General features: G+C 39.2%; 1 protein-coding gene across 1 annotated transcript; it reads left to right on the top strand.

Moving 5' to 3' along the window:
• Window positions 1-206: 206 nt before the first annotated feature.
• On the top strand, window positions 207-26,234 carry smad3b (SMAD family member 3b). The gene is made up of 9 exons (XM_055174290.2): window positions 207-628; window positions 13,175-13,368; window positions 13,476-13,604; window positions 16,237-16,311; window positions 16,392-16,442; window positions 19,224-19,436; window positions 19,529-19,666; window positions 19,808-19,952; window positions 23,074-26,234. Exons 1-9 carry the CDS (start codon window positions 426-428, stop codon window positions 23,195-23,197), a joined length of 1,272 nt encoding a protein of 423 aa, XP_055030265.1. The 5' UTR covers window positions 207-425; the 3' UTR covers window positions 23,198-26,234.
• The last annotated feature ends 856 nt before the right edge of the window (window positions 26,235-27,090 follow it).

Here is a 27,090-nt window from a genome sequence, read left to right as displayed (position 1 = left end):
TTATTTTCATATCAAATATACATATTTGTAGTTATGCTTTGTAATATTTTACTGGGGAGAAATTGTGGGTCTTCAATTGTTGTGTGTGTGTGTGTGTGTGTGTGTGTGTGTGTGTGGTTGGGGGGGGTCTTAAAGTCAAAAGCTTGAGTTCCACTGGTGTGAACTATGGGGAAGTAGTAGGAGGAGGGGCGGGTCCAGACAGCGCTGGCTGTCTGTCTCTCCGGGTTTCAGCCGTCTGTTGTTCAGTGTTCACTAGCTTTCATCATGCGTCAGTGTTTAATGTAACTGGAATAAAACTAACTTTCTGCTGTGCTCTACTTTGACCTGGCGTCTTCTTTATAAACCCAGGACTTATTCCTAATCAAGGGTTCATCTTTTTTACAAACCGCGAGGCGAATATTCAGAGCTGTTCTTCATAACTAAACATGTCTATATTGCCTTTCACGCCTCCTATCGTGAAGAGGCTTCTGGGCTGGAAGAAGGGCGAGCAGCACGGACAGGAGGAGAAATGGTGTGAGAAGGCAGTGAAGAGTCTGGTGAAGAAGTTAAAGAAGACAGGGCAGCTGGATGAGTTGGAGAAGGCCATTACCACCCAAAGTATCAACACCAAGTGCATCACTATACCGAGGTACAGAGACTGTGCTTCAAAACATTCTCGGCTGACTGCGTAGAAAGTTTAAGGCATCACTGGTGCATTATTTCAGACGATCTGAACGCATAGATGATGTCCCAAACGCGGTGTCTAGATAGGGAGCTCAACATGTATTGAAACGCGTACGTCGAGGATTTGTCCTGCTGCTAGCGCTGCTAACATAAGCATACGACAGCAGATTAAGACTCGTTTAACACGCTTTTTACACATTGAAATAAATTAGTTATTGATGTTGAGTATTTATGTCAGCCAGCTATATCGTTTGATAATTCGGTTAACTACCTGAATGTCTTAAAACCTAATTCAAATCGTTATTAGTTGACGAACGTTAGCTCTCTAAAATGATTAACGTTACTGCAGACTACCATGAGAACTAACGTTACGTTGTTGTCTTGTTTTTTGACAACAAATCTAAAACATTTTTGCTTGTATTTTAAAATTATGTTTTCAGATTTAAGTCTTGCTTGCTATCTTCATATTAGCACTTGTCACATAGCTTAACTAGCCAGAATGACTGACAGAATAGTAATTATTCTAAATTTGTTATTGAAATGTTTGTACATAACCATTTCACTGATAGAAAACAAGTAGTTAAATATTTAACTGAATGAATGACAAACATGCTAAGTTGTTACATAACAGAAACGTGGGGTAGCTGAATTTGTTTGATAAATAACCAAGATCTGGCGTTCATTTACAGTGCAAAGATTTTATTACATCTAGCATCTATACCGAAGTAGTACTTTAGTATATGAGTAATATAATATCATTTAGCCAGTGAGGTAAAAATGACCAAGATGAGGCACTGCAAATACGTCTGGTATGAGTTTGTGCAAATATGTTTAAAGCCCCACAGAGCTTGGAGGGTGGGGATTCAACATTACACTTACATTTGTGCATTTGGCAGACAGTTTTATCCAAAGCGACTTACATTGCATTACAAGGTATACATTTTTATAAGCGTGTTTTCTCGGTGTGAACCCATGACCTTTTGCGCTGCTACGCAAAGCTCTACCACAGATCTATACAGACTTTATCATTGGCTAGAGAATTTACTTTGCACATGCTCAATTACATTCTAATGTGACTAATATGTCAAAAAGCCACAAACACTTCATGTCCATACACGTTGTTAGCATTGTTAGTGATTACTCAGCGCGCAGAAGAGACTGTTTAGACTGAGAAATGGGCGAGAATCTGGTGGAGAAATCTCCTTGGGATTCCCCTGCTGACTCACATGGTGTTAATAAATAGAGTTGATATCACGAAGTATCATTTGAGCCTGGGGTTACATACTTGAGCATGTGAGTGCATACCTTGCCATCTGTGTGGCTGGAAGGGAAGAATTTCAGTTGAAGGAACTATGCTGATTCATACAGATCTCGTAGGTTAATCTGTGACTGTGAGATAAAGACTATTGATATTGAATTCCATTTCCTTTTCTCATATTTTTAGGCCACAGATCACAAGTCGGCCGGAATGGTTTATATTTTCACTGATTATCACTGGTTTACCACAGGGCTCCGTTCTGGGTCCTTTACAGTTGATCACTTATTCACTGATATCCAGTTACATGGCATCTTACATCACTGCAAAGTTACAACATTGCATTAGGGGTGGACGATTATTCACCAGCGATTCTCATGTGTATCTCATTAGTAAAGTCGGTTAGCCAAATAATGTATGCGATTTTGCCGAGCTTCTCGGTGTAATACGGCTCTGTGTAGTAAATGCCGCTCCATTTGAAAGCAGGTGATGGCGATTTACTACTAATCACAAAATTGGCTTTGCTGATGAGATATGCATGGGAGTCGCGGGCGATTTATCGCCCACCCCTACCTTGTATGTATGTATACCTCTGCAATCTGAAATGTGGATAAACTTTTCACACATCACTTCTCCTCACACAAACCTCTAGGACAGTGGTTCCCCACCTACTTTACTTCAAGGCCCCCTAGTTGCCCACAACAATATTTGAAGGCCCCCCACTCACTCAATTTTTTTCCACATAAAATTAAATACAACTTGAAAATGAGACAGATGTATATTTGCTACTTAAATGGCAAAAAAGAAACATCTCGATTTTGCTTGTTTTGGTTTAATTTAATAATTTTTAAGTCATCTTGAGGCCCCCTTGGAAATCTGCTAAGGCACCCCTGTGTGCCCCGGCCACCTGGTTGGGAAACACTGCTAAACTCTGCAGGACACCGGCCCTCCAGGACCGAAGTTGCCCATCCCTGTTTTAGGCGAATAGCAGTAGGCAAGTAATATGTCGAAATTCATATTTTTCGCAAAACGGTAGGCGAAAATTACCTGGGTAACCTACTACTTTCGTCAAGATCCCGAAGTAGGGCTGTAACAATGATTAAATAACCGTCTCATTGCGATTGTTTGACTTCATCGCGATGGTTTCAGATAAAAAATGCCTGAAAGCAGTAATGCGGCTCTATTCAAATGCAAATAGAGTTCTTAGAATTTCTTCTCTTTACGGCTAAGTCTTAGGAGGCTTCCATGTCGTTCCGCCATACTAAAAAACTATAATAGCAGAGAGGGACAAAAAGCACTAGCCTACCGCAATGCGTTTCCACAACGCGTTTTCGTTCAGAACACGTGAACCAGCTGAAATGGACAAGGAGATCAGTGAGTACATAACGGCTACCCTAGTTGCATCACACATATGGAAAAGGAGGCGCTAGAGAGCACTATTTGTTTGAATGCAAAATAGAAATTCATCAATAGATGGGGGAAAATCCTACTTACTGTCCCTTTAACATCATTCCAGTCAACGACTAACTTGTTATGACGACATATATTGGGGCGGCGATGGCTCAATGGTTCATGTAGGTTGTCTACAAATCGGAAGGTTGGCGGTTAAATCCCCGGCTCCACCTGACCAAGTGTCGAGGTGTCCTTGAGCAAGACACCTAACCCCAGCTGTTCCTGACGAGCTGGATGGCGCCTTGCATGGCTGACACCGCCGTCGGTGTATGAATGCAAATTGTAAATTTCGGATACAGCCTTTATGCGGTTTATTGCTTTATGCTACGGTAGTCATGGTCATTTATGCAACAAATGTGTTATTCTAAGTCAATTGGTAAGACAGTACCTGTTCAGAACATTGAAACGTACGATGTACCGTGCAGAAGCAGCTCAACTGTATTGTTCAATTCTTGCCTTCTAAAGCTTAAACATGTACATCCTGCCTCCTTTTAACAGAGCTTTCAGAGAGGAAATACATGTGTGCTTATCTTCTGCATCTTGTGCTATACAGCTTTATTAGGCAAACCTCAAACACTGTATTATCTTTGCGTCATCACATGTATGTAGCAAGCAAGCGAAAGCTAGTCAGACACCTTAATTTGTAAGTTTTAATGAGTGTGCACACATTTGCACACAGACAGACGTTCTCTGCCCACACAGCTTATTAATTAGAGTATGTGACATGGTTATTTAGATAAAGCAGGCAAGGGGTTGGGAAAGCCGTGGGTTGTTTGGTTTGTGGTTGATTGTAAGAGGTTGGCGTTTGGAGAGTTCAGAAACAATCGCAGTGGCTTTGGCATAGTCTTTGAAGTCCTGATTTTAAGATTGATATGCTGTTTGGTCTTCTGGATAATATGTTCTTTACATTAGTGGCCAGCTAGGAATCGGGGTTAAAAGATTGCAAAGTGTGCAACAGAATGAGCAGGAAATCATCACCGGCTCACAAGCTTCTGTGGGTTTTTGAGGTCATGCTACTTCCTGCTCCTCTCTTCTATTCAAACAAAGAGTAGATATATTCTGAAAGTGACTAATGTAAACAAGACCAAGCCCATGCTGAAAATGTATTTTAATATTAAAGTTTGCCTTATTGTGTGTGTTTAATTGGATAGAAAACGGATTATACATAGATAGTTTATATGATATTGAAAATTATTTTGACTATGATATGAGCATAACAGGTAGCATTATGAAGTAATAATAAAATAGCAAATTGATATGATATTAATTATTTAATGATTTATTAATTATAATTTTATTAGTGGTACTTAGGGCTGCACAATTAATCTTAAAATGAATCAGGATTACAATTATGGGTAAAACAATTACATAATTGCCAAAAGTTTTAATTACAGTTGTCCATTTGTGCAGATTTCTGTGCGTTTTGGCAGCGTTTGGGCACGAAATACAGTGGTGAATTTGAGATTTTGAAATTGATAAGTTGACGTGTCCATTAGCAATTTGTTTTAGATTTTTTACTAAAAACATAACTCCTATAATTATTTGTTTTTTACATTATATTATACCACGCGACTGATGAATGCTTTAATATGATTGAGAAATTTTCCATGTAATATGCACACCTGACCTGTCAAATGTCTTTAAATATCCACCAGAGCAATGTCTTAGCAGTTTCTGTGGAAACTGTGGTATAAATTGACTCCTGTTCTTTGAATTATTAGAAAATAGTTCACACCCATGCTATAACTTCGCTTTGCACCATGCCACATTACTAAACTTGGTTTTGCATGACTTTCGACTTGGTCGAAATTCAGTGGCCCGTCGTCAATTATATTTTACTTATTTAATTTATCTGGTTTACAGAATGTTATAAAACATTTTAAAACTTCAATGTAAAGTCTATTAACCTGCAATAATAATTGTAATTACAATATCAATATGAATAATCGTCAATTATGATTTTGTCATAACCGTAATTTGAGATTATGCGACCCTTGCCTGTGTCAACACAAAGTTGAGTTCAGAATTTTTCAGTTATCATTAAAGAGCACCAATGGTCCGATTCACGATTTTATATTTCCTTTGTTGTGTAAGTGTGTTTTAGTACATGTTAACGATATGCAAAAGGTACAAACCCCAAAGTTACGACGTGAGTTATTGTCTTCAATGTAAATCTCTTTTCTTGGACTACAACAAACACACGGATTGTAGGCAACAGCTTACTTCCTGTGATTGGTGATGTATACAAGACCAACATTATCATAATTCCTCCCGCTTCGGACTCAGCCTGCAAGTTAACTCCTGTTAGCATTGCATTGTGCACAAATTTTTCAAACATGGGCTGCGTTCCACTCCAGTTTTAGACACGCACTCGCGAACTTCCCTAAACACTTCCCCTCGGGGGAATCCCTGTCGCCATTTTGAAGTGCGTTCCACTTTGTCAAGTGGACGAGGTAAGTTTGTATGGACAGACCCTCGCTCCCTCGATTTTTCATATGTACACTTCATGATGCTCCATATCCCACAATGCAACACGATTGTGACATCACTTCAGCAACTCGTGCTTTGCACATTTCAAATGATGGAGGGGGTGGTCTCCACTTTCCATGTGATCAGATCAAGGGCTTAGGGCGATCCATTTGAACCTACTTCAAGTGTTTCAGCAGTAGTGGGCACTCGTACAACTTAAGCAATGACGTACATCCAAGTGAACGAGACTGAGGCAAGTTAGCGAGGGAAGGTCATAAAACTGGAACGCAGGGATGGTAAGGAGCACCACATTTCCGGCTGACATCTGAGGCATTCAGACCAATCACAATGTACAGATTAGCTGGCCAATCAGGGACACAGAGCTTTTCAAATCTGTGCTTTTCAGGAAGAGAGTGAAATCTGGAGCTACAAAAATAGTAGGGTATGTGGAAAATAATGTGTTTTTAACCATAAACCCCGCAAACACATATTTCCAACATAAGACAGAAGTATTACTTACTGCATGCAACAAAAAATTTTTAAATTAAATTTTAAATATAAATAAAAATTTATATTTTTATATTTTAATAAAAATTTGGGAAAATCCAGCGCATCAAACACACAAGCAAAACTCTGCTGCTACACCGGATAATAAACTATATCCATTGTTTTCATAAGTCTGGCTTTCTTCTCCTTACATCCAAAAACACACTTCTTCTTTCGTGCCATTGTTGAGTTTTGAAATTAAACAAAGCTGTCATGCGTGATATGATGTTTGCAAGTTCTAGCGTCTCCCGCTGATTGACGGGTGGGGGGGGGGGGTTCCGGGGGAAGTGCCCATAAAAAGAAGTGATACTTATAGAAACCCCTGAAACATCAGCTGGAGCTGTAATCAAAAAACTTTCCGAAACTTGTACGAACCCTGGCAAGTGCATTCTGCACAGAAATACTCTGTAACACACCCAACTGCTTTTTTGACACTTTGCCTACGTTTAGCATGAGAAAACTACACTATAAGGGGCCAGTCACACCAAAAGCGTTTATGGCAGTTGCAGGCACCTTTGTTGAATGATATTCTATGGGCAGGGCGCGTTTGCGCGCTGTTTATGCGCGCCGAGCGCCTTGCGGTTTTTAGCCGCCTGCCGCGCACGCGTTTTTGAAGGAGCGCTGAGAGCGGAGAAGCGCCCGACGTCATTCGCGTCTTCCATTGTCCAGTCGAATGAGGGGAGATGCGGGCCTTATGTTGTGGTGAGGGAAGTTTACAGTTGCTTTGAAGAACCGGACTCCACTCGCTCACTCTCTCCTGCGTGTTTGTGCACCTCTCACCCTCAAACAAGGTCAGAGCAAGCGCCCTCTTTTTAAAGTTTCTGCTAATATGACAGTTAACAGCAAAAGAACGCTCACGCTTCAATATTTGATTGACAAGACAGCTGACTCGGTGGTTGCTTAGCAATATAAAAAGCCGTGTCACACTGCTCTTTTTTTAAAAAGGCAGTGCATCGCGCCTTTCGTTTGCAAGTGTGTTAATAAGTTAGAATGCTTGAAATACCATTGAACCACCCATTTAAATAACCATATATTTTGGCATATAAATATTTACTTTTTTTGTACCACATTGAAGACAAAACTGGGAATTGAAAAGAATTCGAATTGATAAGCAGAACTGAAATCAGAATTAATCAAATGTGACTCTGGACCACAAAACCATGTCATACACTCTAAAAAAACAAACGGTGCTATATAGCACCAAAACAAATGCTTTGGATCGTAACGATAGAAGAACCATTTTAGTGCCATATAGCACCGGTGAAGCACCAGTGAAGCACCAGTGTAGAACCATATAGGGGCCATATAGCACCACATATGGTTCTACATAGCACTATATGGTTCTACACAGGTGCTTCACTGGTGCTTCACTGGTTCTTCACCGGTGCTATATGGCACTAAAAATGGTTCTTCTATCGTTACGATCCAAAGCAACTGTTTTGGTGCTGTATAGCACCGTTTGTTTTTTAGAGTGTAACTCGCCAGGGTATATGAACCAATATTGGACAACAATGCATGGCTTGAAATTATTGTTGTTGAATCGATATCCAACCCTATAACATTGCTGTTATGTTTAATTTGAGGCTATGGTGATGACCAGTGGATTCAGTGTGACTTGTCTCATATGTGGATTTTATGTGGCAACAATCACTCGTGCTCACAGAGGAAGTTCTGAGGTTACTGGCATGCCGCACTGTCCTCATTTCTCTAAAGAAATTCTCAATTTTATTGAACGGCTTGACCTCTGGTTTCATCTTGCCATGGTGTTTTTTCCAATGTTGATTTTAAAAGGCAGCATGTTTGCACGTGTGAGAAGTAAAAAAAGATGGGTGCTCTTGGCATGCACTCGAGGGTGAACAGGTTCTGCTGTGTGTGACAGGTCAGTCTGGAGATCTGTTTGACTTAAACAGAAGGAATAAAAGTCATATGTCTTAAACAGTGGCAGAAACTGAGAGACCTCAGGACTTGGCTTTGTCTCTGTGGATGGACTCTGACAATTCAACACTATGGCTTGTCTTTGTCAGGCTGCAGACTCAATTATACATTTAGGGGTAGTTTCCCAGACAGGGATTAGAGTAGTCCTAGATTAAAATAAATGTAAGAGCTGTCCACACTGAAAACAACTTGCACTGACATATCTTAAAATACATCAGTGCCCTTTGATTTGCCTCAAAATGCACGCCAGTAATGTTTTTAGTAGGGCATGTTTGTTAAAACTAGTTAAACTAAGCCCTAGTCCTGTTTTAAGCTTGGGCTTAAACTTTTGGGCATTTTTATTGGATAGTACAACCCGGTACGCTCAGTACACGTCACTTTTGGGGGGTTTTCCACTGTATACAGTACTTTGTATCTATCCAATACTATTTTAGTACCACATACTATTTTTTAGTACTGATACTAAACATCACTGATTGGTCAGAGTGAATCGTCACTACCAGCGTCATTGCTGAATACAGATTATCCTACTAGGGATCAACCGATATGGATTTTGCAGTGCCGATACCGATTTTTTTCATCTGCCTTAGCCGATGACCGATACAGGCTGCCGATTTTCTTGAGCCGATATTTGGAGCTGATACTGCTTTTGCTCACTCAATTTACATCATAAAAATGACATAATGATGATGCCAAATGTTAAAAGTCTCAATTTTAAAAAAAGTAACATTGAATGAACTAAAAAAAAGATATTTAACAAATAGTAAAAACAGGTGAGGGTGCTATGGAACAATCTTTCGATGTTGTCATGGAAAGGTTGGTTGTTTTTAGTCACATGACCTGCAATCGCTTGCGGCTTCCAGCACTCTGGAATAATATCAAAATAATGCCGAAAAAAAAATCAATGCAGATATAAAAAAAAATCGCAAATATCGGCCCGATATATCGGTTGGGCGATATATCGGTCTATCACTATAGCTTACCCTTGTGTGTTATCGTATAGTGACTTTATATGAGCCAACCACACATTTAAAGTACCATGGGGTTTGAATTATAAATTTACAAACATTACATAAAGGAAGGACGATGAGCAGCATGATAATTTCTGGGCTAATGTTGTTCTGTCTGACAAATAAATCACACATTGTGAGTTCCTAGTGCAAGTTAAAGGAATAGTCCAACCTTTTGCCATATTAAACTATGTTATTACCTCAACTTGATGAATTAATACATATCTATCTTTTTTCAGTGCGTGCACTGTACAGCGCGTCGTGAATGTGTTAGCATTTAGCCTAGCCCCATTCTGTCAGGATCGGAGGTGGATGAACCCAAGTGCAGACAGCTCTCAACTCAAAAGACTTTTATTAATAAACAAAAACTCCCTCGAGGGGGTAAACAAGACAAGAATTAAATTAAATAAAAGACATGGCAAAAACAAGACAAGACTCCTGACGTGTTACACAAATACATACAATGATACCACAAAGACAAGAGACACAATGGTATTAAAATAGAGAAACTAATTAGGGGACAATAACAAACAGGTGAGGAAACTAATCATACATAATTAGAAAACAGGAGGGTAAGGTTAAGACTAAAGACAGGAGAGCACGTGCCACACATAACACATAGGTCACGTGACTCTCCACATAAACACAGAACACATATACAGGGGTGTCAGGATCCTGGCACCAAACAAGACTAAATACATTTAATAACATTTGGGATCCTGACACTACCCTTCCCTTACGGGATGCCACACGGCATCCCAACACAACATGACATAAAACAATAAACAGTCCAACGGCCAGAAGGCCGACAGTGCCCAATGTCCGGACCCCCGAAAACAAGAAGGCAGGACAGACGGTCTCCGCCAAGGAAGTGGGCCCGGAACCCAGCACCACTCGGCCCGCGGACCACAAACAGGACACAGGACATGCCGTACAGGAACGCTCACGGGGCTCACTGACCAGTGAGCATCCCGGAGCTTGCTGGCCGATCCTCTGTCGCGGGGCTCGCTGCAAAGAGCTCCATCGCGGTGACAGTCCGACGTGCAAACACTCCCACGGGATCCGCCGACCAGGAACTTCCCGCGAATCTCACCTTCACGGCACTTATCCGCGGGGCTCACCGACCAGCACACTCCCGTGGGGCTCGTCGATCCGGATCTGTCCCGCGGAGCTCCCCGAACAGGAACACTCCCGCGAAGCTCGTCGACCAGTAGCCCTACCGAAGACGCCACCGATCAGGAACACACCCGCGGGGCTCACTGCACGGCCACAGGAACACAACTCCACAGACAACGGCAGGACGGGGCAGGACTGGACAGACATCAGGACAAGGCAGGACTGGACGGAGACGAACTGAACAAGGTAACCAAAACCAAAACAGAGCTGTCTGCTGGGTTCAAGAATGGTGGTATCATTCTGTCAGGATCGGAGGTGGATGAACCCAAGTGCAGACAGCTCTCAACTCAAAAGACTTTTATTAATAAACAAAAACTCCCTCGAGGGGGTAAACAAGACAAGAATTAAATTAAATAAAAGACATGGCAAAAACAAGACAAGACTCCTGACGTGTTACACAAATACATACAATGATACCACAAAGACAAGAGACACAATGGTATTAAAATAGAGAAACTAATTAGGGGACAATAACAAACAGGTGAGGAAACTAATCATACATAATTAGAAAACAGGAGGGTAAGGTTAAGACTAAAGACAGGAGAGCACGTGCCACACATAACACATAGGTCACGTGACTCTCCACATAAACACAGAACACATATACAGGGGTGTCAGGATCCTGGCACCAAACAAGACTAAATACATTTAATAACATTTGGGATCCTGACACATTCATTCCTATGGGTCCAAACAGGGATGAATTTAGAAGCCACCAAACACTTCGATGTTTTCCCTATTTAAAGACTGTTACATGAGGAGTTATACCAGTAAATATGGTGCCACAAAATAAAACTTTTTTGGTACCATAGGAATGAAAGGGGCTATGCTAAATGCTAACACATTCACAATGCGTTGTACAGTGCACGCATTGAAAAAAGATAGGTATGTATTAATTAGTCTAGGTTGAGGTAATAACATAGTTTAATATGGCAAAAGGGTAGACTATTCCTTTAAGATTGCAAAATACTGAAATTCACACAGCTGGTGAACAGCTAAATGATTAAGTAAACATTACATTGGAAAGTAGTACGATGGTCTTAGTCTGCTGTCTGCGCCGTCACATTGTCTTTCCTCTACTCCTGCCAGATATCTTAAACACACACTCATTCCTTTTTTACATCCTCTGTCGGTCCTCTAAGCCTTTTAAAGAATTAAAATAACCCTGAAAATGCAGTAATGCGATAAAATGCATTAGCAATGCCTTTCATTGTGCATGGGCCACAATAGCATGAAAATGATTCATGCTTTCACTGCAGATCCCAAGTTGGAGCCATTGACCTCTGCCATCAGCAGGCACTTTTCAACCCATTATGATAAAAAGGCCTGATTCACTTTCCACTAAATAAGGCTCTTGAAATTTTTGAATATCCTGACTTTTGCAGAAAATAAACCATTGGGCAAAGGATGACTGTGTTATACTTGGAGAAAACTATCTGCTGGCATCTATTTCAGTGGAATGGCTGTCAGTGGAGACAACCAGATTAGTTACAACATCTACAAGCAAGGCTAACTGGGCCATACTAAGCTGTTTACAAATCACTACTGAAATATTTATTAGGCTTTCACATTTATGGGAACATTATGTTTTGAAATAGTGCAAAGTTGTTGTTGCAGTTTAATATGCTACTCTGATGTTTCCCTATTTTGTTATATAGATACAAGTTCGCTTAAAGGAATATTCCATTTTCTTAAAAGAAAAATCCAGATAATTTACACCATGTCATCCAAAATGTTGATGTCTTTCTTTGTTCAGTCTAAAAGAAATTATGTTTTTTGAGGGAAACATTGCAGGATTTTTCTCATTTTAATGGACTTTAATAGACACCAACAATTAACACTTAACTCAACACTTAACAGTTTTTTTCAACTGAGTTTCAAAGGACTATAAACAATCCCAAACGAGGCATACGTGTCTTATCTAGCAAAACGATTGTCATTTTTGACAAGAAAAATAACAAATATACACTTTTAAAGCACAACTTCTCGTCTAGATCTGGTTGTGATGCACCAGGTGACCCCCACGCAATACGTCATGACGTCAAGAGGTCACAGAAGACGAACGCGAAACTCCGCCCCAGTGTTTACAAGTCTGTTGAAAGAGGACCGTTCCTACGTTGTTGTATGTCAACTGATACTAATTAATGCTTTTGTGTCAGTTTATTGTTTACATTGGTCCGCAAATGTGCGTTTTATATATGTAACACGTGACCTCCCTACGTCACTACGCATTTACGTTAGGTCACCCTGGACCGGACCTAGACAAAAAGTTGTGGTTTAAAAGAGCATATTTTTAATTTTTCTTGTCAAAAATAACAATCGTTTCGCTAGATAAGACACTTATGCCTCGTTTTGGATCGCTTAGAGTCCGTTGAAAAAAACTGTTAGGTGTTGAGTTAAGTGTTAATTGTTGGTGTCTATTAAAGTCCATTAAAATGAGAAAAATCCTGCAATGTTTTCCTCAAAAAACATAATTTCTTCTCAACTGAACAAAGAAAGACATAAACATTTTGGATGACATGGTGGTGAGTAAATTATCTGGATTTTTCTTTTGAGAAAATGGAATATTCCTTTAATTGTTAATAAGGAAACATGGCCACCGTGTGGGTATTAATTTTTTACCGTATATTAGGTTGGTTGCTTAATGCCTTTTAAACTCTGTCTTTAGGTCTCTGGATGGCCGTCTGCAGGTATCTCACAGAAAAGGCCTCCCTCATGTGATCTACTGCCGGCTGTGGCGCTGGCCTGACCTGCAGTCCCACCATGAGCTCCGTGCCATAGACATGTGTGAGTTTGCCTTCCACACGAAGAAGGATGAAGTGTGTGTGAACCCCTACCACTACCAGCGTGTGGAGACACCAGGTGAGCCCAGCAAGAGTAGAGTAATCTGAAGTATTTAAATTCAAATGTTTTTAAAATCAGATTTGAGTATGACATGAAATAAGTGATTTATTGGAAAGTGTGTTCAGTTTTGCCCCCAGTCCTGGTTCCTCGGCACACTGACATCCCCACTGAATTCCCTCCGCTGGATGATTACTCCATTCCTGAGAACACCATATTCCCTTCTGGAATTGAGCCGCCGAGCAACTATATTCCGGGTATATACATGCTTTCAGTTTTTTCTATGAAAATCACACATTAACTTTCACCCAGACATGCCCTTAGGACTACACAATACTTTAGACATTACTCACTCACACATTGGATCACAGGCACACAGCTGCTGGGCTTTGTGGTGTCTCTGTTTGCATAAACTGTTTATCAGGAATGTTCAGTCTGGCTTTCCTAATAAAGGTGGCAAAACAATTAGGCAGATCCAATTTTGGAACCTATGACTGGTAACATAAAAATTATTTAACATGATTTAAGCATTAAGTCGAATTCCTGTGTCTGGGTAGACTTTCTAGGCATAGGAAACATTTGAACAGTAAGTGCTTTATTTGTGTATGCCTTGGAGCAATCATAGAGGTTTGTGGCTTTTAGTTATGTGTGCTCCCTTTGAGGTCATTTATATGTAAGTGTACACCTAAACAGTAGGAATTTGCATTAAAGTTCACATAACACACCTCTTTTCTGCTTATCTCATGTTAATCTTGAGTATAGAGTAGTATTACATCCTTTATATCTCCAAAGAGTTTTTAGTTTTATCAGATTTATAAAAGATAGATTAGCTTTACAGATTCTTTCTGAATAGGCCCTATCTCCTGGAGGCGTACCGCAGGCAGTGAGTCACAAGCAAGCAACACAAACAAAACATTATCCCACTATCTCTGGATAACTTATGATTCACTACATGTTCGTGACGTTAACATTATAAGCACCTACGTGCCGATTGCCAACAAAACAGACATTTTATGCAATTTTACTTAAAGCAACACTATGTAGTTTCCATGTAAAAATGACTTACAGCTCCCCCATGAGGTTGAAAAGCGCAACAGTGCCTGGTATCAGACACTCTTCTGCAGGCAGGGGGAGGGGCGGGGCTGTGTTTCCTACCCTCCACCGCCACTTTCAGAGTGTGCTTGTAGCAGCTAGGAGGCTGCTCAGGTTGCAGCAAAAGTACAATTTGTCCAGTTAAAAGTTGTTTTATCCCTGAAATAATTTTAGAGACATTATTTAAAGGTAAAAAAACTACATAGTGTTGCTTTAATAAATATCTTCCTTGGTGTTTATCAGAGCAAAGAAATTTATTTGGGTTTGTAACAACATGAGAGTAAGTAAATGATGACAGAATTTTCATTTTTGGGTGAACTATCCCTTTAAATTTCAATCACAAACAACAACACACTTCTTTGGTGATGACATTGATTTCGTGTCAGCTCTTGGTTGGTGTGTGTGTGTGTGTGTGTGTGTGTGTGTGTGTGTGTGTTTGCGCGCTATTCCAGGTTAACTCTTTCCCCACCAGCGGTTTTTAAAAAAAGTTGCCAGCCAGCGCCAGCATTTATCATGATTTTTACAAAAGTTTAATGCCTTACAGAAAATGTTCTTTTTAATATATAAACATACAATATATCAAATGAAAGAACAGACTCTCTGCTTTCAAACAAAAAACCGTTTCATCCTACCATCATTAGTTCTCTTTTTATCACCTCTCAAATATGGATAGGTTTCTTCAAAAATTTCACAAAATTTTGAGCAAAAAGCTGAAATAATTGCATTTTTGTGAAGGACTTTTGATAGACATTAGATGCAGATCGATCTTTAAAACATACGCGGAATTCTTTCTCTTTCAGGTGAGGCGCTACTTTCGGGGTTGTACAAGTTGCTGATAATAGCGGTATTGCGGAAAGCCGGAAATTCTCGTCATTGGCAGGGAAGCTTTTCTCTTAATTGACGAGTTATCTCGTCAATGGCGGCGAAAGAGTTAAAGTGCCCATGAAAGGACTTACACTATACTTTCTGCACTGAAATTGCCCATAAAAGAAATAAAGCAAGATTGTTATGTATGAAACATTCATGTTCGAAAAAACTTTCCAGCTTGTACGAACCCTGACTAAGTGCATTCAGAATTGGCACAGAAGTACTCCGTTATACGTCCAACTGCTTTTTTGACACTTTGCCTTTGTTTAGCATGAGGAATCCAACTCTTTGTCTCTCGTCAATTAATAGAAAAGCTTCCCTGCCAATGACGAGTTTTTACGGCAATCCATATTTCCAATAGTATCCACCAGGTGGCTCTTTTACCCAACTTATAAAACACTGAAGCATCCACCAAGGCCGAACAGTAAAAACTCAGTGTATGTTTTGATAATCGCTCTGAATCTGATCTCTAACAAAAGTCCTTCACAAAAATGCAATTATCGCAGCTTTTTGCTCACAATTTGATATTTTTTAAGAAACCTACCCATATTTCAAAGGAGATAAAAAGAGAACATATTTTTTGTTGGAAAGCATAGGGTTAGTTGTTTTATTTGATATATTGTATGTTTATATATTTAAAGAAGAACATTTTCTGAAAGGCATTAAACTTTTGGGAAAATCATAAAAAACTTTTTTTTTAAATGCTGGCTGGGAAAAAGTGTTAATAAGTCAGAATGCACGAAAAAGCTTTAAACCACCCTTTATAATGTAATTTGAGAAAAGGTATTGATGACTCATGTTGTACTACATGGATTTATGTTTAACCAAATACTTTCTATAATGAAAATGTTCCTCATAACACATTATGTTTTATTACTATGACATAATTATGCCTTTTCTTGCTGCTAAATGTCTAATTTGTGTTTTTAGAGACGCCTCCTCCAGGCTACCTGAGCGAGGATGGCGAAACCAGCGACCACCACATGAATCACAGCATGGACACAGGTTAGATCTCTGGGTTCCTATGAGACATGATATCAGACATCAGAACTACTTTTTCATATTAATCTGTTTTTATGTCTCAGGTTCTCCGAGCCTTTCACCCAACCCGGTTTCCCCCGCAAACAACAACCTAGGTAAGATCACACGTTCATCTGCTGTCAGTTTTTGTGATCTCCATCAGAAGGTTTTTGTTATGATCAGTCAGATTGCTGTAAATACAACGTGATGGGGACTCTCCACCCCACTGTGATGTCTGGCTTTAATCTGGCTGGATTATCTCTGGCATGTTATCTTCATAACGTGGAGCTGCCTGCCTGACCCTGTTTGCAGTGATTAGTGAGAGCGGAAGTCTGCTTCCCTGAGCCAATGAGAAAACTGTAGTGGGAGTCACTGCCAGTAAGGCAGATGAGTAATGCCACCAGCATCCTTTACGGTCCTCTTTACAAGCAATCGCTCAGGGAATTGCAAAAATTGGATTTATGGTTGTATAATCAAACAGGATTTATGTGTATGATAAAAGATATGCACAACTATATGATTTTTAATTTGTTGAGGAGAATAAAATGTTTTTGGGAAGACTTTTTATATCAAAGTCCTCACAAAAACACCTTTATAATATGCTTGGTAATGGGAACATCGCTTACAGCAAGCCATTTGAAGTTTGACAATTGTCTTAAAGTGTGTGGTTAAAGACAGTGAATGTTTGAAAGAGGACGTGGTTTGATGGCACAGCACTGATTGTTTCATTGAGACACATATTAATACGACAATGATTTCAAATTTAAATGGGCATTTTTTGCGGTTTGGAAAAGCTTTTTAAGGCGGGTTTCAAAGCTTTTGAAAACGAAGCCTTGTCGTCTCTGTGTAAAATACGTAAATGTGAATTTGTGATAACGGTGACGTCATACGCATGTGTTAACTCAGTCAATAGGCATGCACGAATATAACAACAGTGGTGGCCTGTTGGACTGTGTTTGTGCTGTTCAAGGAACTCAGACATTACAAAGTCTACAAAATGTTACAAAATTTTACTTATAGTAAAAAAACCTACCTTATTATTCGCCCCAAAAAACTTTTCGATGCTATGCCATCTTAAAGGTGGAGTGCACGATATCTGATGAGTTATCTCGTCAATTAAGAGAAAACATTTGCATGAAAAAACGTGTTCCTGATGAGTTTTTATGGTCATCTGTAACCAAATTTATAAAAAAATTGAAGCAAAAATAAGTATTAATTTTACACTCCGTGTATGTTTTGATAATCGTTCTGAATCTGTTCTATAACAAAATTCCTTCACAAAAATTATTTCAGCGTTTGGCTAAAAATTTAGTAGTTTTGAAGAAACCTACCAATATATAGAGTTTATAAACAAAGAAAAAATAAAGATAGGATGAATCGTTTTTTTCCGTTTTGTTTGTTTGTTTATTGTTTGTTTGAAAGCAGAGGGTCGGTTCTTTCATTTAATATATTTGTATGTTTATATATTTTAGAAGAAAATTTCCTGGAAGGCATTTTGTGAAACTTTTGTGAAAATCACAAAAAATGCTGGCGGCAACTTTAAAAAAAAAGGCTGGCGGGGAATGAGTTAAGAGAAAATGCTTTCCTGTGAATGACGCTTCCCTGACGAGTTTTTACGGCAATCTATATTTCCACTATTATCCACTATGTGGCGCTCTTACCCAACTTATTAAACACTTAAAGATCTGATTCAAAACAGTTAAAACTCAGTGTATGTTTTTATCATCATTCTGAATCTGATCGCTAACAAAAGTCTACTCTACCCATATTTGAGAGATTATAAAAAGAGAACAAATGAATTCTTTTCCTGTTTTTGTTTGTTTGTTTGAAAGCAGAGGGTCTGTTCTTTCATTTGATATATTGTATGTTTATACATTTTTTGGAATTTTCTGGAATCATAAAAAATGCTGGTGCTGGATGGCAACTTTTTTTTTAAACGCTGGTGAGGAAAGAAAGAATTGTAGAAGAATGTATATTTGCGCAGGTGTTTAGTCTTTATTAACAAAGTAACATCACCATATACTGGCCTGGGATGCATAATACTATTGAGTTTTCATGAATCCGTGCAAACCGGGATCATTTTGACAGTGTTGTCATGCGTATGTGAAATTTTTTTAAAGCGGAAAGGAAGAACGTCAAATTTTTACAACATTGTTTTTGTAAAACTCTAGGCTTAAATATAGTCTGCACAGCATTGCAAAGTTTAGTTTATTTGACTTGTACATGTCATGTACACAGACGTTCGATGCATGCGCATTGCGACAAAATGCAATGCATCTCCTGGGCTACATACTACATTCTGCTGTAGGTGCAAATGTGACCCACGTGTATAATGTATGCAGGGCTTCAAAAATCTGGCGATGCGCGTACAATGCTGCGCAGTCTTCTGATGAAGAAAATTGTGTCATGCTCATTGTACGTGGACCCTTGCGTTTGCGTAAAAAATGGACCATACTTCGGCCTTTAGTGTGTTTATAATATTTATACTACTGTGAATATACTGTAGTAGTATAATAGTAGGAGTGATAATATGAGTTTGTGTCAGAGGAAAGCTCATTTAAAAGAAGCCTTTGTTTCTGTCGTCTCTGTGTTCTCAGCCAGCCCAAGTAATAATAATAATATCCTGTAGCTGGGTTGTTTCAACTCTGCAGAGAAACACCAGGGGTGCATGTAGAAAAAATAACAAATAAGATAGACAGCCTGCTGATTTCAAAGTGCAAGGGATGGCTACATTGTCAGAATGTGATCCCTATTCACAGATTTGCAGAAGTCCAAATTCCTGTTCTGCATGCATTTATTTGTTTAGTTTCTTGCTTCTGTCCCTTTATCTTTGTTCTGCACTTGTTTTTCTTGTCTCTCTGCTTCCTCTCTCAACACAATTTTTTGTTTTGTATTAGACCTGCAACCGGTAACATACTGCGAGTCTGCCTTCTGGTGCTCCATCTCCTACTACGAGTTGAACCAGCGTGTAGGCGAGACCTTTCACGCCTCCCAACCATCTCTGACAGTGGATGGCTTTACAGACCCCTCCAACGCAGAGCGTTTCTGTCTGGGACTGCTGTCTAATGTGAACCGCAACGCAGCTGTGGAGCTCACGCGCAGACACATCGGTAAATTCACCCTTAGCTGTACTGTAATTCGTATGATGGAATAATGAAATCAGTGTGTTCTTTACACTTCACCCCCCCTCCTTGTTCCCCAGGCCGAGGTGTGCGCTTGTATTACATCGGTGGCGAAGTGTTTGCAGAGTGTCTGAGCGACAGTGCTATTTTCGTCCAGAGTCCAAACTGTAACCAGCGTTATGGCTGGCACCCCGCCACGGTGTGTAAGATTCCTCCCGGTGAGTCAGTTCATCTGTACGTTTTGATTGGCTGCATGTATATACGTCCTCTGAGTCACTCATGCATGTACTAGACTTCCTCATTATGTTGTATATAACCACTCAAGCGTATAAATGTGTGTGCCTTTCATTTCCTCTCAGGCTGTAATCTAAAGATCTTCAATAATCAAGAGTTTGCTGCTCTCTTGACCCAATCTGTGAATCAGGGTTTTGAGGCTGTGTACCAGCTCACCCGCATGTGCACGATCCGCATGAGTTTCGTCAAAGGTTGGGGAGCCGAGTACAGGTGAGCCTAGACACTTCCCATAGCATACACATACTACTGGAAGTGTCTTTTGAATTATGAAGAACTCCTGTTAGCTGTGCATTATGACCAAATCTTTCAAACATGGTAAGGAGCATCACGTTTCCGGCTGACGTCAGAGGTATTCAGGCCAATAGAGGGTATGCACGTGACGTCACCTTTGGTGAAAATGACTGCGGTAACGCCCACTGAGTGACAAAAGACAGACCGGCAAAATTTGTGTAGCACGTGAAATCAGCGGAAACGCGTCTAAATGGGAAACAGCTGTTGTGCGATAGACTGTACTAACAGATTTAACAAGAATATGGAGCTATCGTTTTACAGACTGCCAAAAAACACATAAAGGAGAAGTAAATAGATCGTTCATGCTAACGTCCACAGACCACAGGTGGTTTGACAAGTTGCTAGGGTCACTATCAAGCAGAGGTTTTACTTTCTACTTAAAAGTATTTTGTCAAGTATTTGTATTTTATCCGTGTTTTTCTTTGGAAAACATACAGTCCAAAGCATAGTATCATAAATTTTACTCTATTTCATAAATACGTTTTTGTTTTACATTTAATATTTAAGTACATTAACATACTTTTACTCAAGTAAAATTACACAATTTTAATGTAATTAGATATTAAAACAACTTTTATATGCAATATTAAAGAATACACAGTATGATTCTATGCTTTAGAATGTAGTGAAGTAAAATATTCCCCAATACAAACACCCTAATGTAGACATGACTAATGTAACTAAGTATTGCTTATCAAGTCCAACTAAATTCTATTTAGGCTGATAATAGTCAGTTTTACTGGCATTTTCGCAGCACCCCCTATGAAAACCAGCCATTTGGTTGAACGTTTGCCACTCGACGGGGCGAGATCCGGCGTGGTGACGTGGAAAAGTGACGTTAATGCATACCCTCTATTACATCGTACAAATTACCTGGCCAATCAGGGGCACAGAGCTTTTTTTTAAATCGATGAGTTTTGTACCAAATTAGTGTGTTTTAGGAAGAGAGGGAAATCTGGAGCTACAAAAATGTACTGTATGTGAAAGATAATGTGTTTTTTGAACCATAAATGACGCAAACATATTGTATTATACCAAATACACAAAATAAAGTTGTTTTTTAGCAATTAAATATGTGCCCTTTAAGAATTTTTAGATATGAAGAGTTTCGTTGCAAAACGAGATAAATCCATTTTTTTAATTGTTCAGAAATCTCGTTTTTTGGTTGTGCATTCCAACTAATATCAATTCAACTGCAGTTGGTTTGTTTTGATTTAAACCTTCATAACTTAAAAAATACAGCTAAGTAGCGCCATAAAACAAAATAATAACATGATAACATAATAATAAACATGTTTTGACAAAAATGTTAAAAAATTGATTTATCTCGTTTTGCAACGAAACTCTTCATATTTGTACTCAACACAAGGCAAACATAATAAGTAAAAAAATCATTTTTTGCAGTGTATTGAAAAGTATAATAAAAAATGAACCACTGTTTAAAAACGTATCAATAAAACATAAAGTTTGTGACTTACTTAAAAATTACCATGAATTTACCAGTTAATACAAAAATGTGCTGTTCACACACAAAGTGACGTTCCGTCTTTTTACCAGTAAGACATCATTTACGGTACTTTCACACGGGGCGTAAGTTAACGGGTGATGTCATGCTTTGCCGAACTGAATTGTGGATCCGTCTGCGCCGCGTCAGTACCATTGCTCGTGGCAGAAGTTCAACATTTCTCAACTTTTCAAGCGGCAACGTGTGCGTCAGCCAATCAGATCGCCTTATGCAAATAACCTAGGCAGAGCCAGCTAATTACGTTTATGGAAGACATGTGTAGCTGCCACTGTGATTGGCTGTTGGCCACGCTTCAGACAAGCCTTCAGTTAAGCATTAACGCTTTCGCCCCGTGTGAATGCGCAGTTACACATCAGTATCAAAATACCGGTAAATTCTGTGAGAAAGCGGAAGTTACCTGTGACGCTCTGCGAGCTCAGTGTTGTATTTGTAAACAATCCACGTCGTTCATATCCACGCACGGTCAATATTTTCTTGTTTTCACTTCTGTGGTAAACGCTGACGGCCGCAAAGTTGCTCGTGACCAAACAACATTGCCTTAGGCGACGTCAAACCGAAACTGCTTTGTTTGCACATTACAGCGCATTCACACGGGGCGTCAGCGTTAACGCGTCCCATTCACTTTTAATGGGTGACGTCATGCGTTGCCGTACTGAATTGTGGATCCGTCGGCGCCACGTCAGTGCCGATGCTCGCGGCAGAAGTTGAACATTTCTCAACTTTTCAAGCGGCAACGCGTCCGTCAGCCAATCAGATTGCCTTATGCAAATAACATAGACAGAGCCAGCCAATTACGTTTATGGAAGACTGGAGCATGTGTAGCGGCCACTGTGATTGGCTGTTGGCCAAGCTTCAGACAAGCCTTCCATTAACCGTTAACGATTATGCCTCGTGTGAATGCACCTTTAGGCTTCACGGAGGACGTGCTAAGGACGTCCGCAATCCGGCTATATGTTAAGCTGTTTTAAACAACTTTGGTGAAGAAATGTGGACCTAAACTTCAGGTGTGCTCGACTTTTTTAAGCAGCGTGTGTGAAAACGTCCGTAAATAGTGCGGGGGTAAACGCGGCATCTGTATTAAAACGTTATGATTGGCCCGAACTGTCAGCGCAGTCTGACGTCGTCCGTTCGAAATGCCGGTAATCTATTTTTTTCCACACATAGCCTAGCTCTTACCGGTAAATTACTGGTAAATTGGCAGCACTGATTTACCGGAAAGGTTCTGTTCACACATGACCCGGTAACTGCAATTTACCAGTAAGGACTGTATGTGTAAAAGGGACTATTCTCTGTTAATGCCCCTCAGCTGTCATTCATATCTGTCTTGCTTAAATAAAGATGTTATGTAGAGTAAAATTAAACGCACTGAAAGGTATTTAATCACCATGTGACTGCAACACATAACAATCTAATGCTTGGTTATGTAAAACAGCTATTCCTGGCCTGTGTAGAGTTTGCTGAAAATGCTTGCCTGCATAAGAAGCACATTACTGACCCAGATTCTCCTTCCTGCAGACGGCAAACAGTGACCAGCACCCCCTGCTGGATAGAGCTGCATCTTAACGGTCCTCTGCAGTGGTTGGACAGAGTGCTTACTCAGATGGGCTCTCCAAACCTCCGGTGCTCCAGCGTATCGTAGGATGAACCCGCAAGCCCTACCTAAATAACGACACCCAGAACTTACCATCTTTTGCTGCTGTACAGTAAAAGCAGCAGAGCAAACAAACTGAACAAAACTAAGGACAGAGATGAAAACATCTGCAGGACTTTCGAGAATGTCAGTTCAACAGATTTTAGTTTAAGCACTTTCAAACAATGACACTCACGGATCATGGATGTGTTCCCAAAGTGTGAACAGTTTAATATGAGGCACTTACCTCAATGTTTATATAAACCCTTTATTTTTGGTTTAACAAATCACCACATGTAGCTTGATTTGAAACTATAATTCATGAGTCTTGTCTATCTATGATTGCTTAAAATCATGGGTGCCTAATAGACATTTCTGGCAGTATGTGACCAGATAAGCGTTTTAAAACGTTTCCACAACCTTCAGTGAAGGGGTCCTGTGTGAACTTACGTTAGCCTGGTAGCTAGCAATAAGCTAGCTGTTTGTGTAGTTGTGCTTCCTGTCCATGCCGAACAGGTCAGTATATTGTGTCTGAGATCCACGTTGGTCTCGTTTGCACAGTTAACCAGGTTTGTGAACTTCTAGACTAGCAGGGACTGAGTGTGTAAAAAAAGGTACCCAGTCTATGGTAAAGCAACCTTGATGATAAAAAGCACTTATTTTTACAACTCGTCCATGAAGTAAACAAGAGTTTTGTCAGTGACAAATGTAATAGTTGATAGTGCCATCGTTTCTCTTAACTTGAAGATGGTCACTGTAAGAATTGTGCTCGGTAAAGGCAAATCAGACATTTTGTAATACGTATTTTTGCATAAATCGTGAAGTATATTTTTACTGCTATAGAGTATTGAGATAAGATTATGTAGTTGTCCATCACTGTCATAGGAGTTGCAGCACCAGTTGGTGTTGTATAAATTACATAAAGGACACATACACAATAACATTTACTGGCCAAACAGTTCACATTTTTTGCTCTTTTTAGGATTGCTTAGATAGGCCAAGATAGTCATTGATTTGTTCACATGGTTATTAGCTTGTCGGTTTTTCTGTTTGTGTTTATCATGGTGCATCAAAGGGATGTTTTAAACTCAGGACCACCAATCCATTTAACATATACAGATTTTTATGCAAGAAAATAGTGCATTTTTTATTTCTATCTTGAGTAGGGTCAAAACTAAATCGACACTATTGTATTTGATGTCTTTTCATGAAAATGTAGAGGGCAAGTACTGCTGGCAGCTCTTGGATCGCTTGTATTATTGTACAAAGATAGTTTATATATGTACTAGCTGGATTTTCTTTATTTTGAGCTTATTTTGTGTATGCTTTAAATATCATGGACAGATTTCATATTTTACCAATCTATTCATTGCATGGACTGGAAATGCATTCTTTACAAATGAATGGTTTCTTATTTTATTGTTTGACGTATGGACTCTCAAAGGAGTACATGGGTGATTCTCACGAAAACTTGGTTTTAAAAATGTCAAGCATGAAAATGTAAAAATTGCTTAAATTTACTTTTTTTCCCACCAGACATTGAAAAACAAAGTCTGGAGTAAATGGGAACATTAATTTAAAAACGTTTACTTATCATTTAACACTTTTTGTAACATAATTTAAAAAATTAGTCCTAAAAAATCTCATTACCGCAACAGTCAGAAAACATCAACACTGACATATTTTCAAAATGACATGACAAACCTGAAAGAACATAATTTGGAGATTCTGCACATGCATTTAAAATCAAAGTATTATGCTTCTATTAATTAAATTCACATTTAATAAGCATCTGTTGCGGTAATGATAATCAAAATGTCGTGTAAGCATTCTGACAAGACAATATTTCAAATTAACTGTAAAAAATGATCTTACCTGGTAGCCATCTTGAAGTAACTGGTCCATGTGCTTGGTCACTCAAAATCAAACTTTATTAAAATTCTGTATGTGTGCTTAAACTGTTCTCAAAAAGTGTTGCGGAGGATGAGAACATCAGGCATGGACACATCATTTTCCTAATTTTTCTTCATTATTATTATACATGAATATTCAGTAAATACTTTTTCTGTCATCTAAAGTAGTCTAGCAAAACATCCACTTATTTTTTTTCTTAATATTTTTGTGTCAATATGATTAAATTACAACATAACGCATGTTCAAACACAGCCGGACACATTGCGGTAATGAGAATTTCAGCAGAAAATGAGATAAAATTTACAATTATAAATTCTTATGTTGAAATCACACATTGTGCAAGGTAGAACACAGTATTGTGTTAATTCTGATGCTTTTTAATGTTACTATATTACACATTTTAAAGCTAAAATCATTAGTGCCGTGGTGTTTCAATGGTTTCGTGAGAATCACCCACATACTGAAACATTTCTAATGGTAATATCAAAGCGGTCTGCTTGCTTTAGTTTGTACAGTCTGGAAATTGAGCAATTGATCCTTGTGATGTTTGATCCCCACCAGCTGACCTTGCTGTATATCTTATGACTTTGCTGGCACCTCCTCTGCAACTTAACAGGCCCTTGAGGTTTTTAATTAGATTTGACATTTTCACCGAAATTTTGATATTAAAGTATTCAGTGTCTTTTAAATAACTGTTGATTTGGTAAAGCATTTGACCAGTCATAAATTTAGTAGATAAATATATAGGTGATTTATATAATTGCAGGTACACTTGTGTGTCCAAAGTAATTTTTTCAAATGATTATATTTTCTAATATTTTAATTATTTGGTACTCATTGTCATGGATTAGAAGATATTGCAGGCCATAACAATATAATATTTTTGTAAAATGTATTATATAGCTAAACATTATGATTTCCTGTTATCGGAATTAGTCTCCGTCAATTCTGTTACTGTCGAAATTTGATATAACTGGACACCTGCAATTACATAATCGCCTTTACACTCTTATACTGGTGCTTAATTCCTGTTTGCCCTGAATAATCTTCACTTTTCTGAAATATATACTTACATTTACTGTTGTATTGCATTTGTTATCTAAGTTTTAATAATAAAATGTATGAAACTAGATTAAGAGTGTTTTTGTTGAGTTATTTAAACCGGCTTTGTTTCTAATATGAAGAAACTCAAATTGCCGGGGTATAAAGGTCAAGTGAGTTTGATTTGCTATTCAGTGTTGGGGGTAAAGCATTACAAGTAAAATGCAAAATAATATTACTTTTATGAAGTACATTTACATTTTGTCATTTAGCAGACGCTTTTGTCCAAAGCGACTTACAAGTGAGGTAAACAATAGAAGCAATTATGGCAACACAAGAACAGCAATACAGGGTATGTTCGTTTTTTTTTAGCCAGTTTAACTTGACAAAGAGAGGAGTGACATGCGCCCTCTTTGGCTCATTGAAGACCACTCTTGCCGCTGCATTCTGAATCATCTGTAGGGGTTTGGTCGTGCAGGCTGGAAGCCCAGCCAGTAGTGCATTGCAGTAGTCCAGCCTGGACAGGACAAGGGCTTGGACCAGGACCAGCGTAGCATGCTCATCTAGGAAAGGTCTTATTTTCCTAATATTGTAGAGGATGAATCTACAAGAGCGAGCGGTGCTGGCAACATGCTCCGTGAAGCTAAGCCGATCATCAATGACCACTCCCAAGTTTTTGGCCGTCCTGGAAGGCATGATGGTAGAGGAACCTAGCTGAATGGAAAGGTTGTGCTGAATCTTTGGTTCAGATGATATGACAAGCACTTCTGTCTTCGCAAGGTTAAGCTGGAGATGGGGATCCTTCATCCAGAGTGAGATGTCCCTCAGGCATGCCGAGATGCTGGCAGAAACCGTGGGATCATCAGGGTGGAACGACAAGAGGAGTTGAGTGTCGTCAGCATAGCAGTGGTAGGAAAAGCCATGTTTTCGAATGACAGAGCCCAGGG

The sequence above is a fragment of the Misgurnus anguillicaudatus genome, chromosome 15 (genome assembly GCF_027580225.2).
Source record: "Misgurnus anguillicaudatus chromosome 15, ASM2758022v2, whole genome shotgun sequence".
NCBI classification, from domain to species: domain Eukaryota; kingdom Metazoa; phylum Chordata; class Actinopteri; order Cypriniformes; family Cobitidae; genus Misgurnus; species Misgurnus anguillicaudatus.
This window is presented reverse-complemented; position numbering and strand designations above follow the sequence as displayed.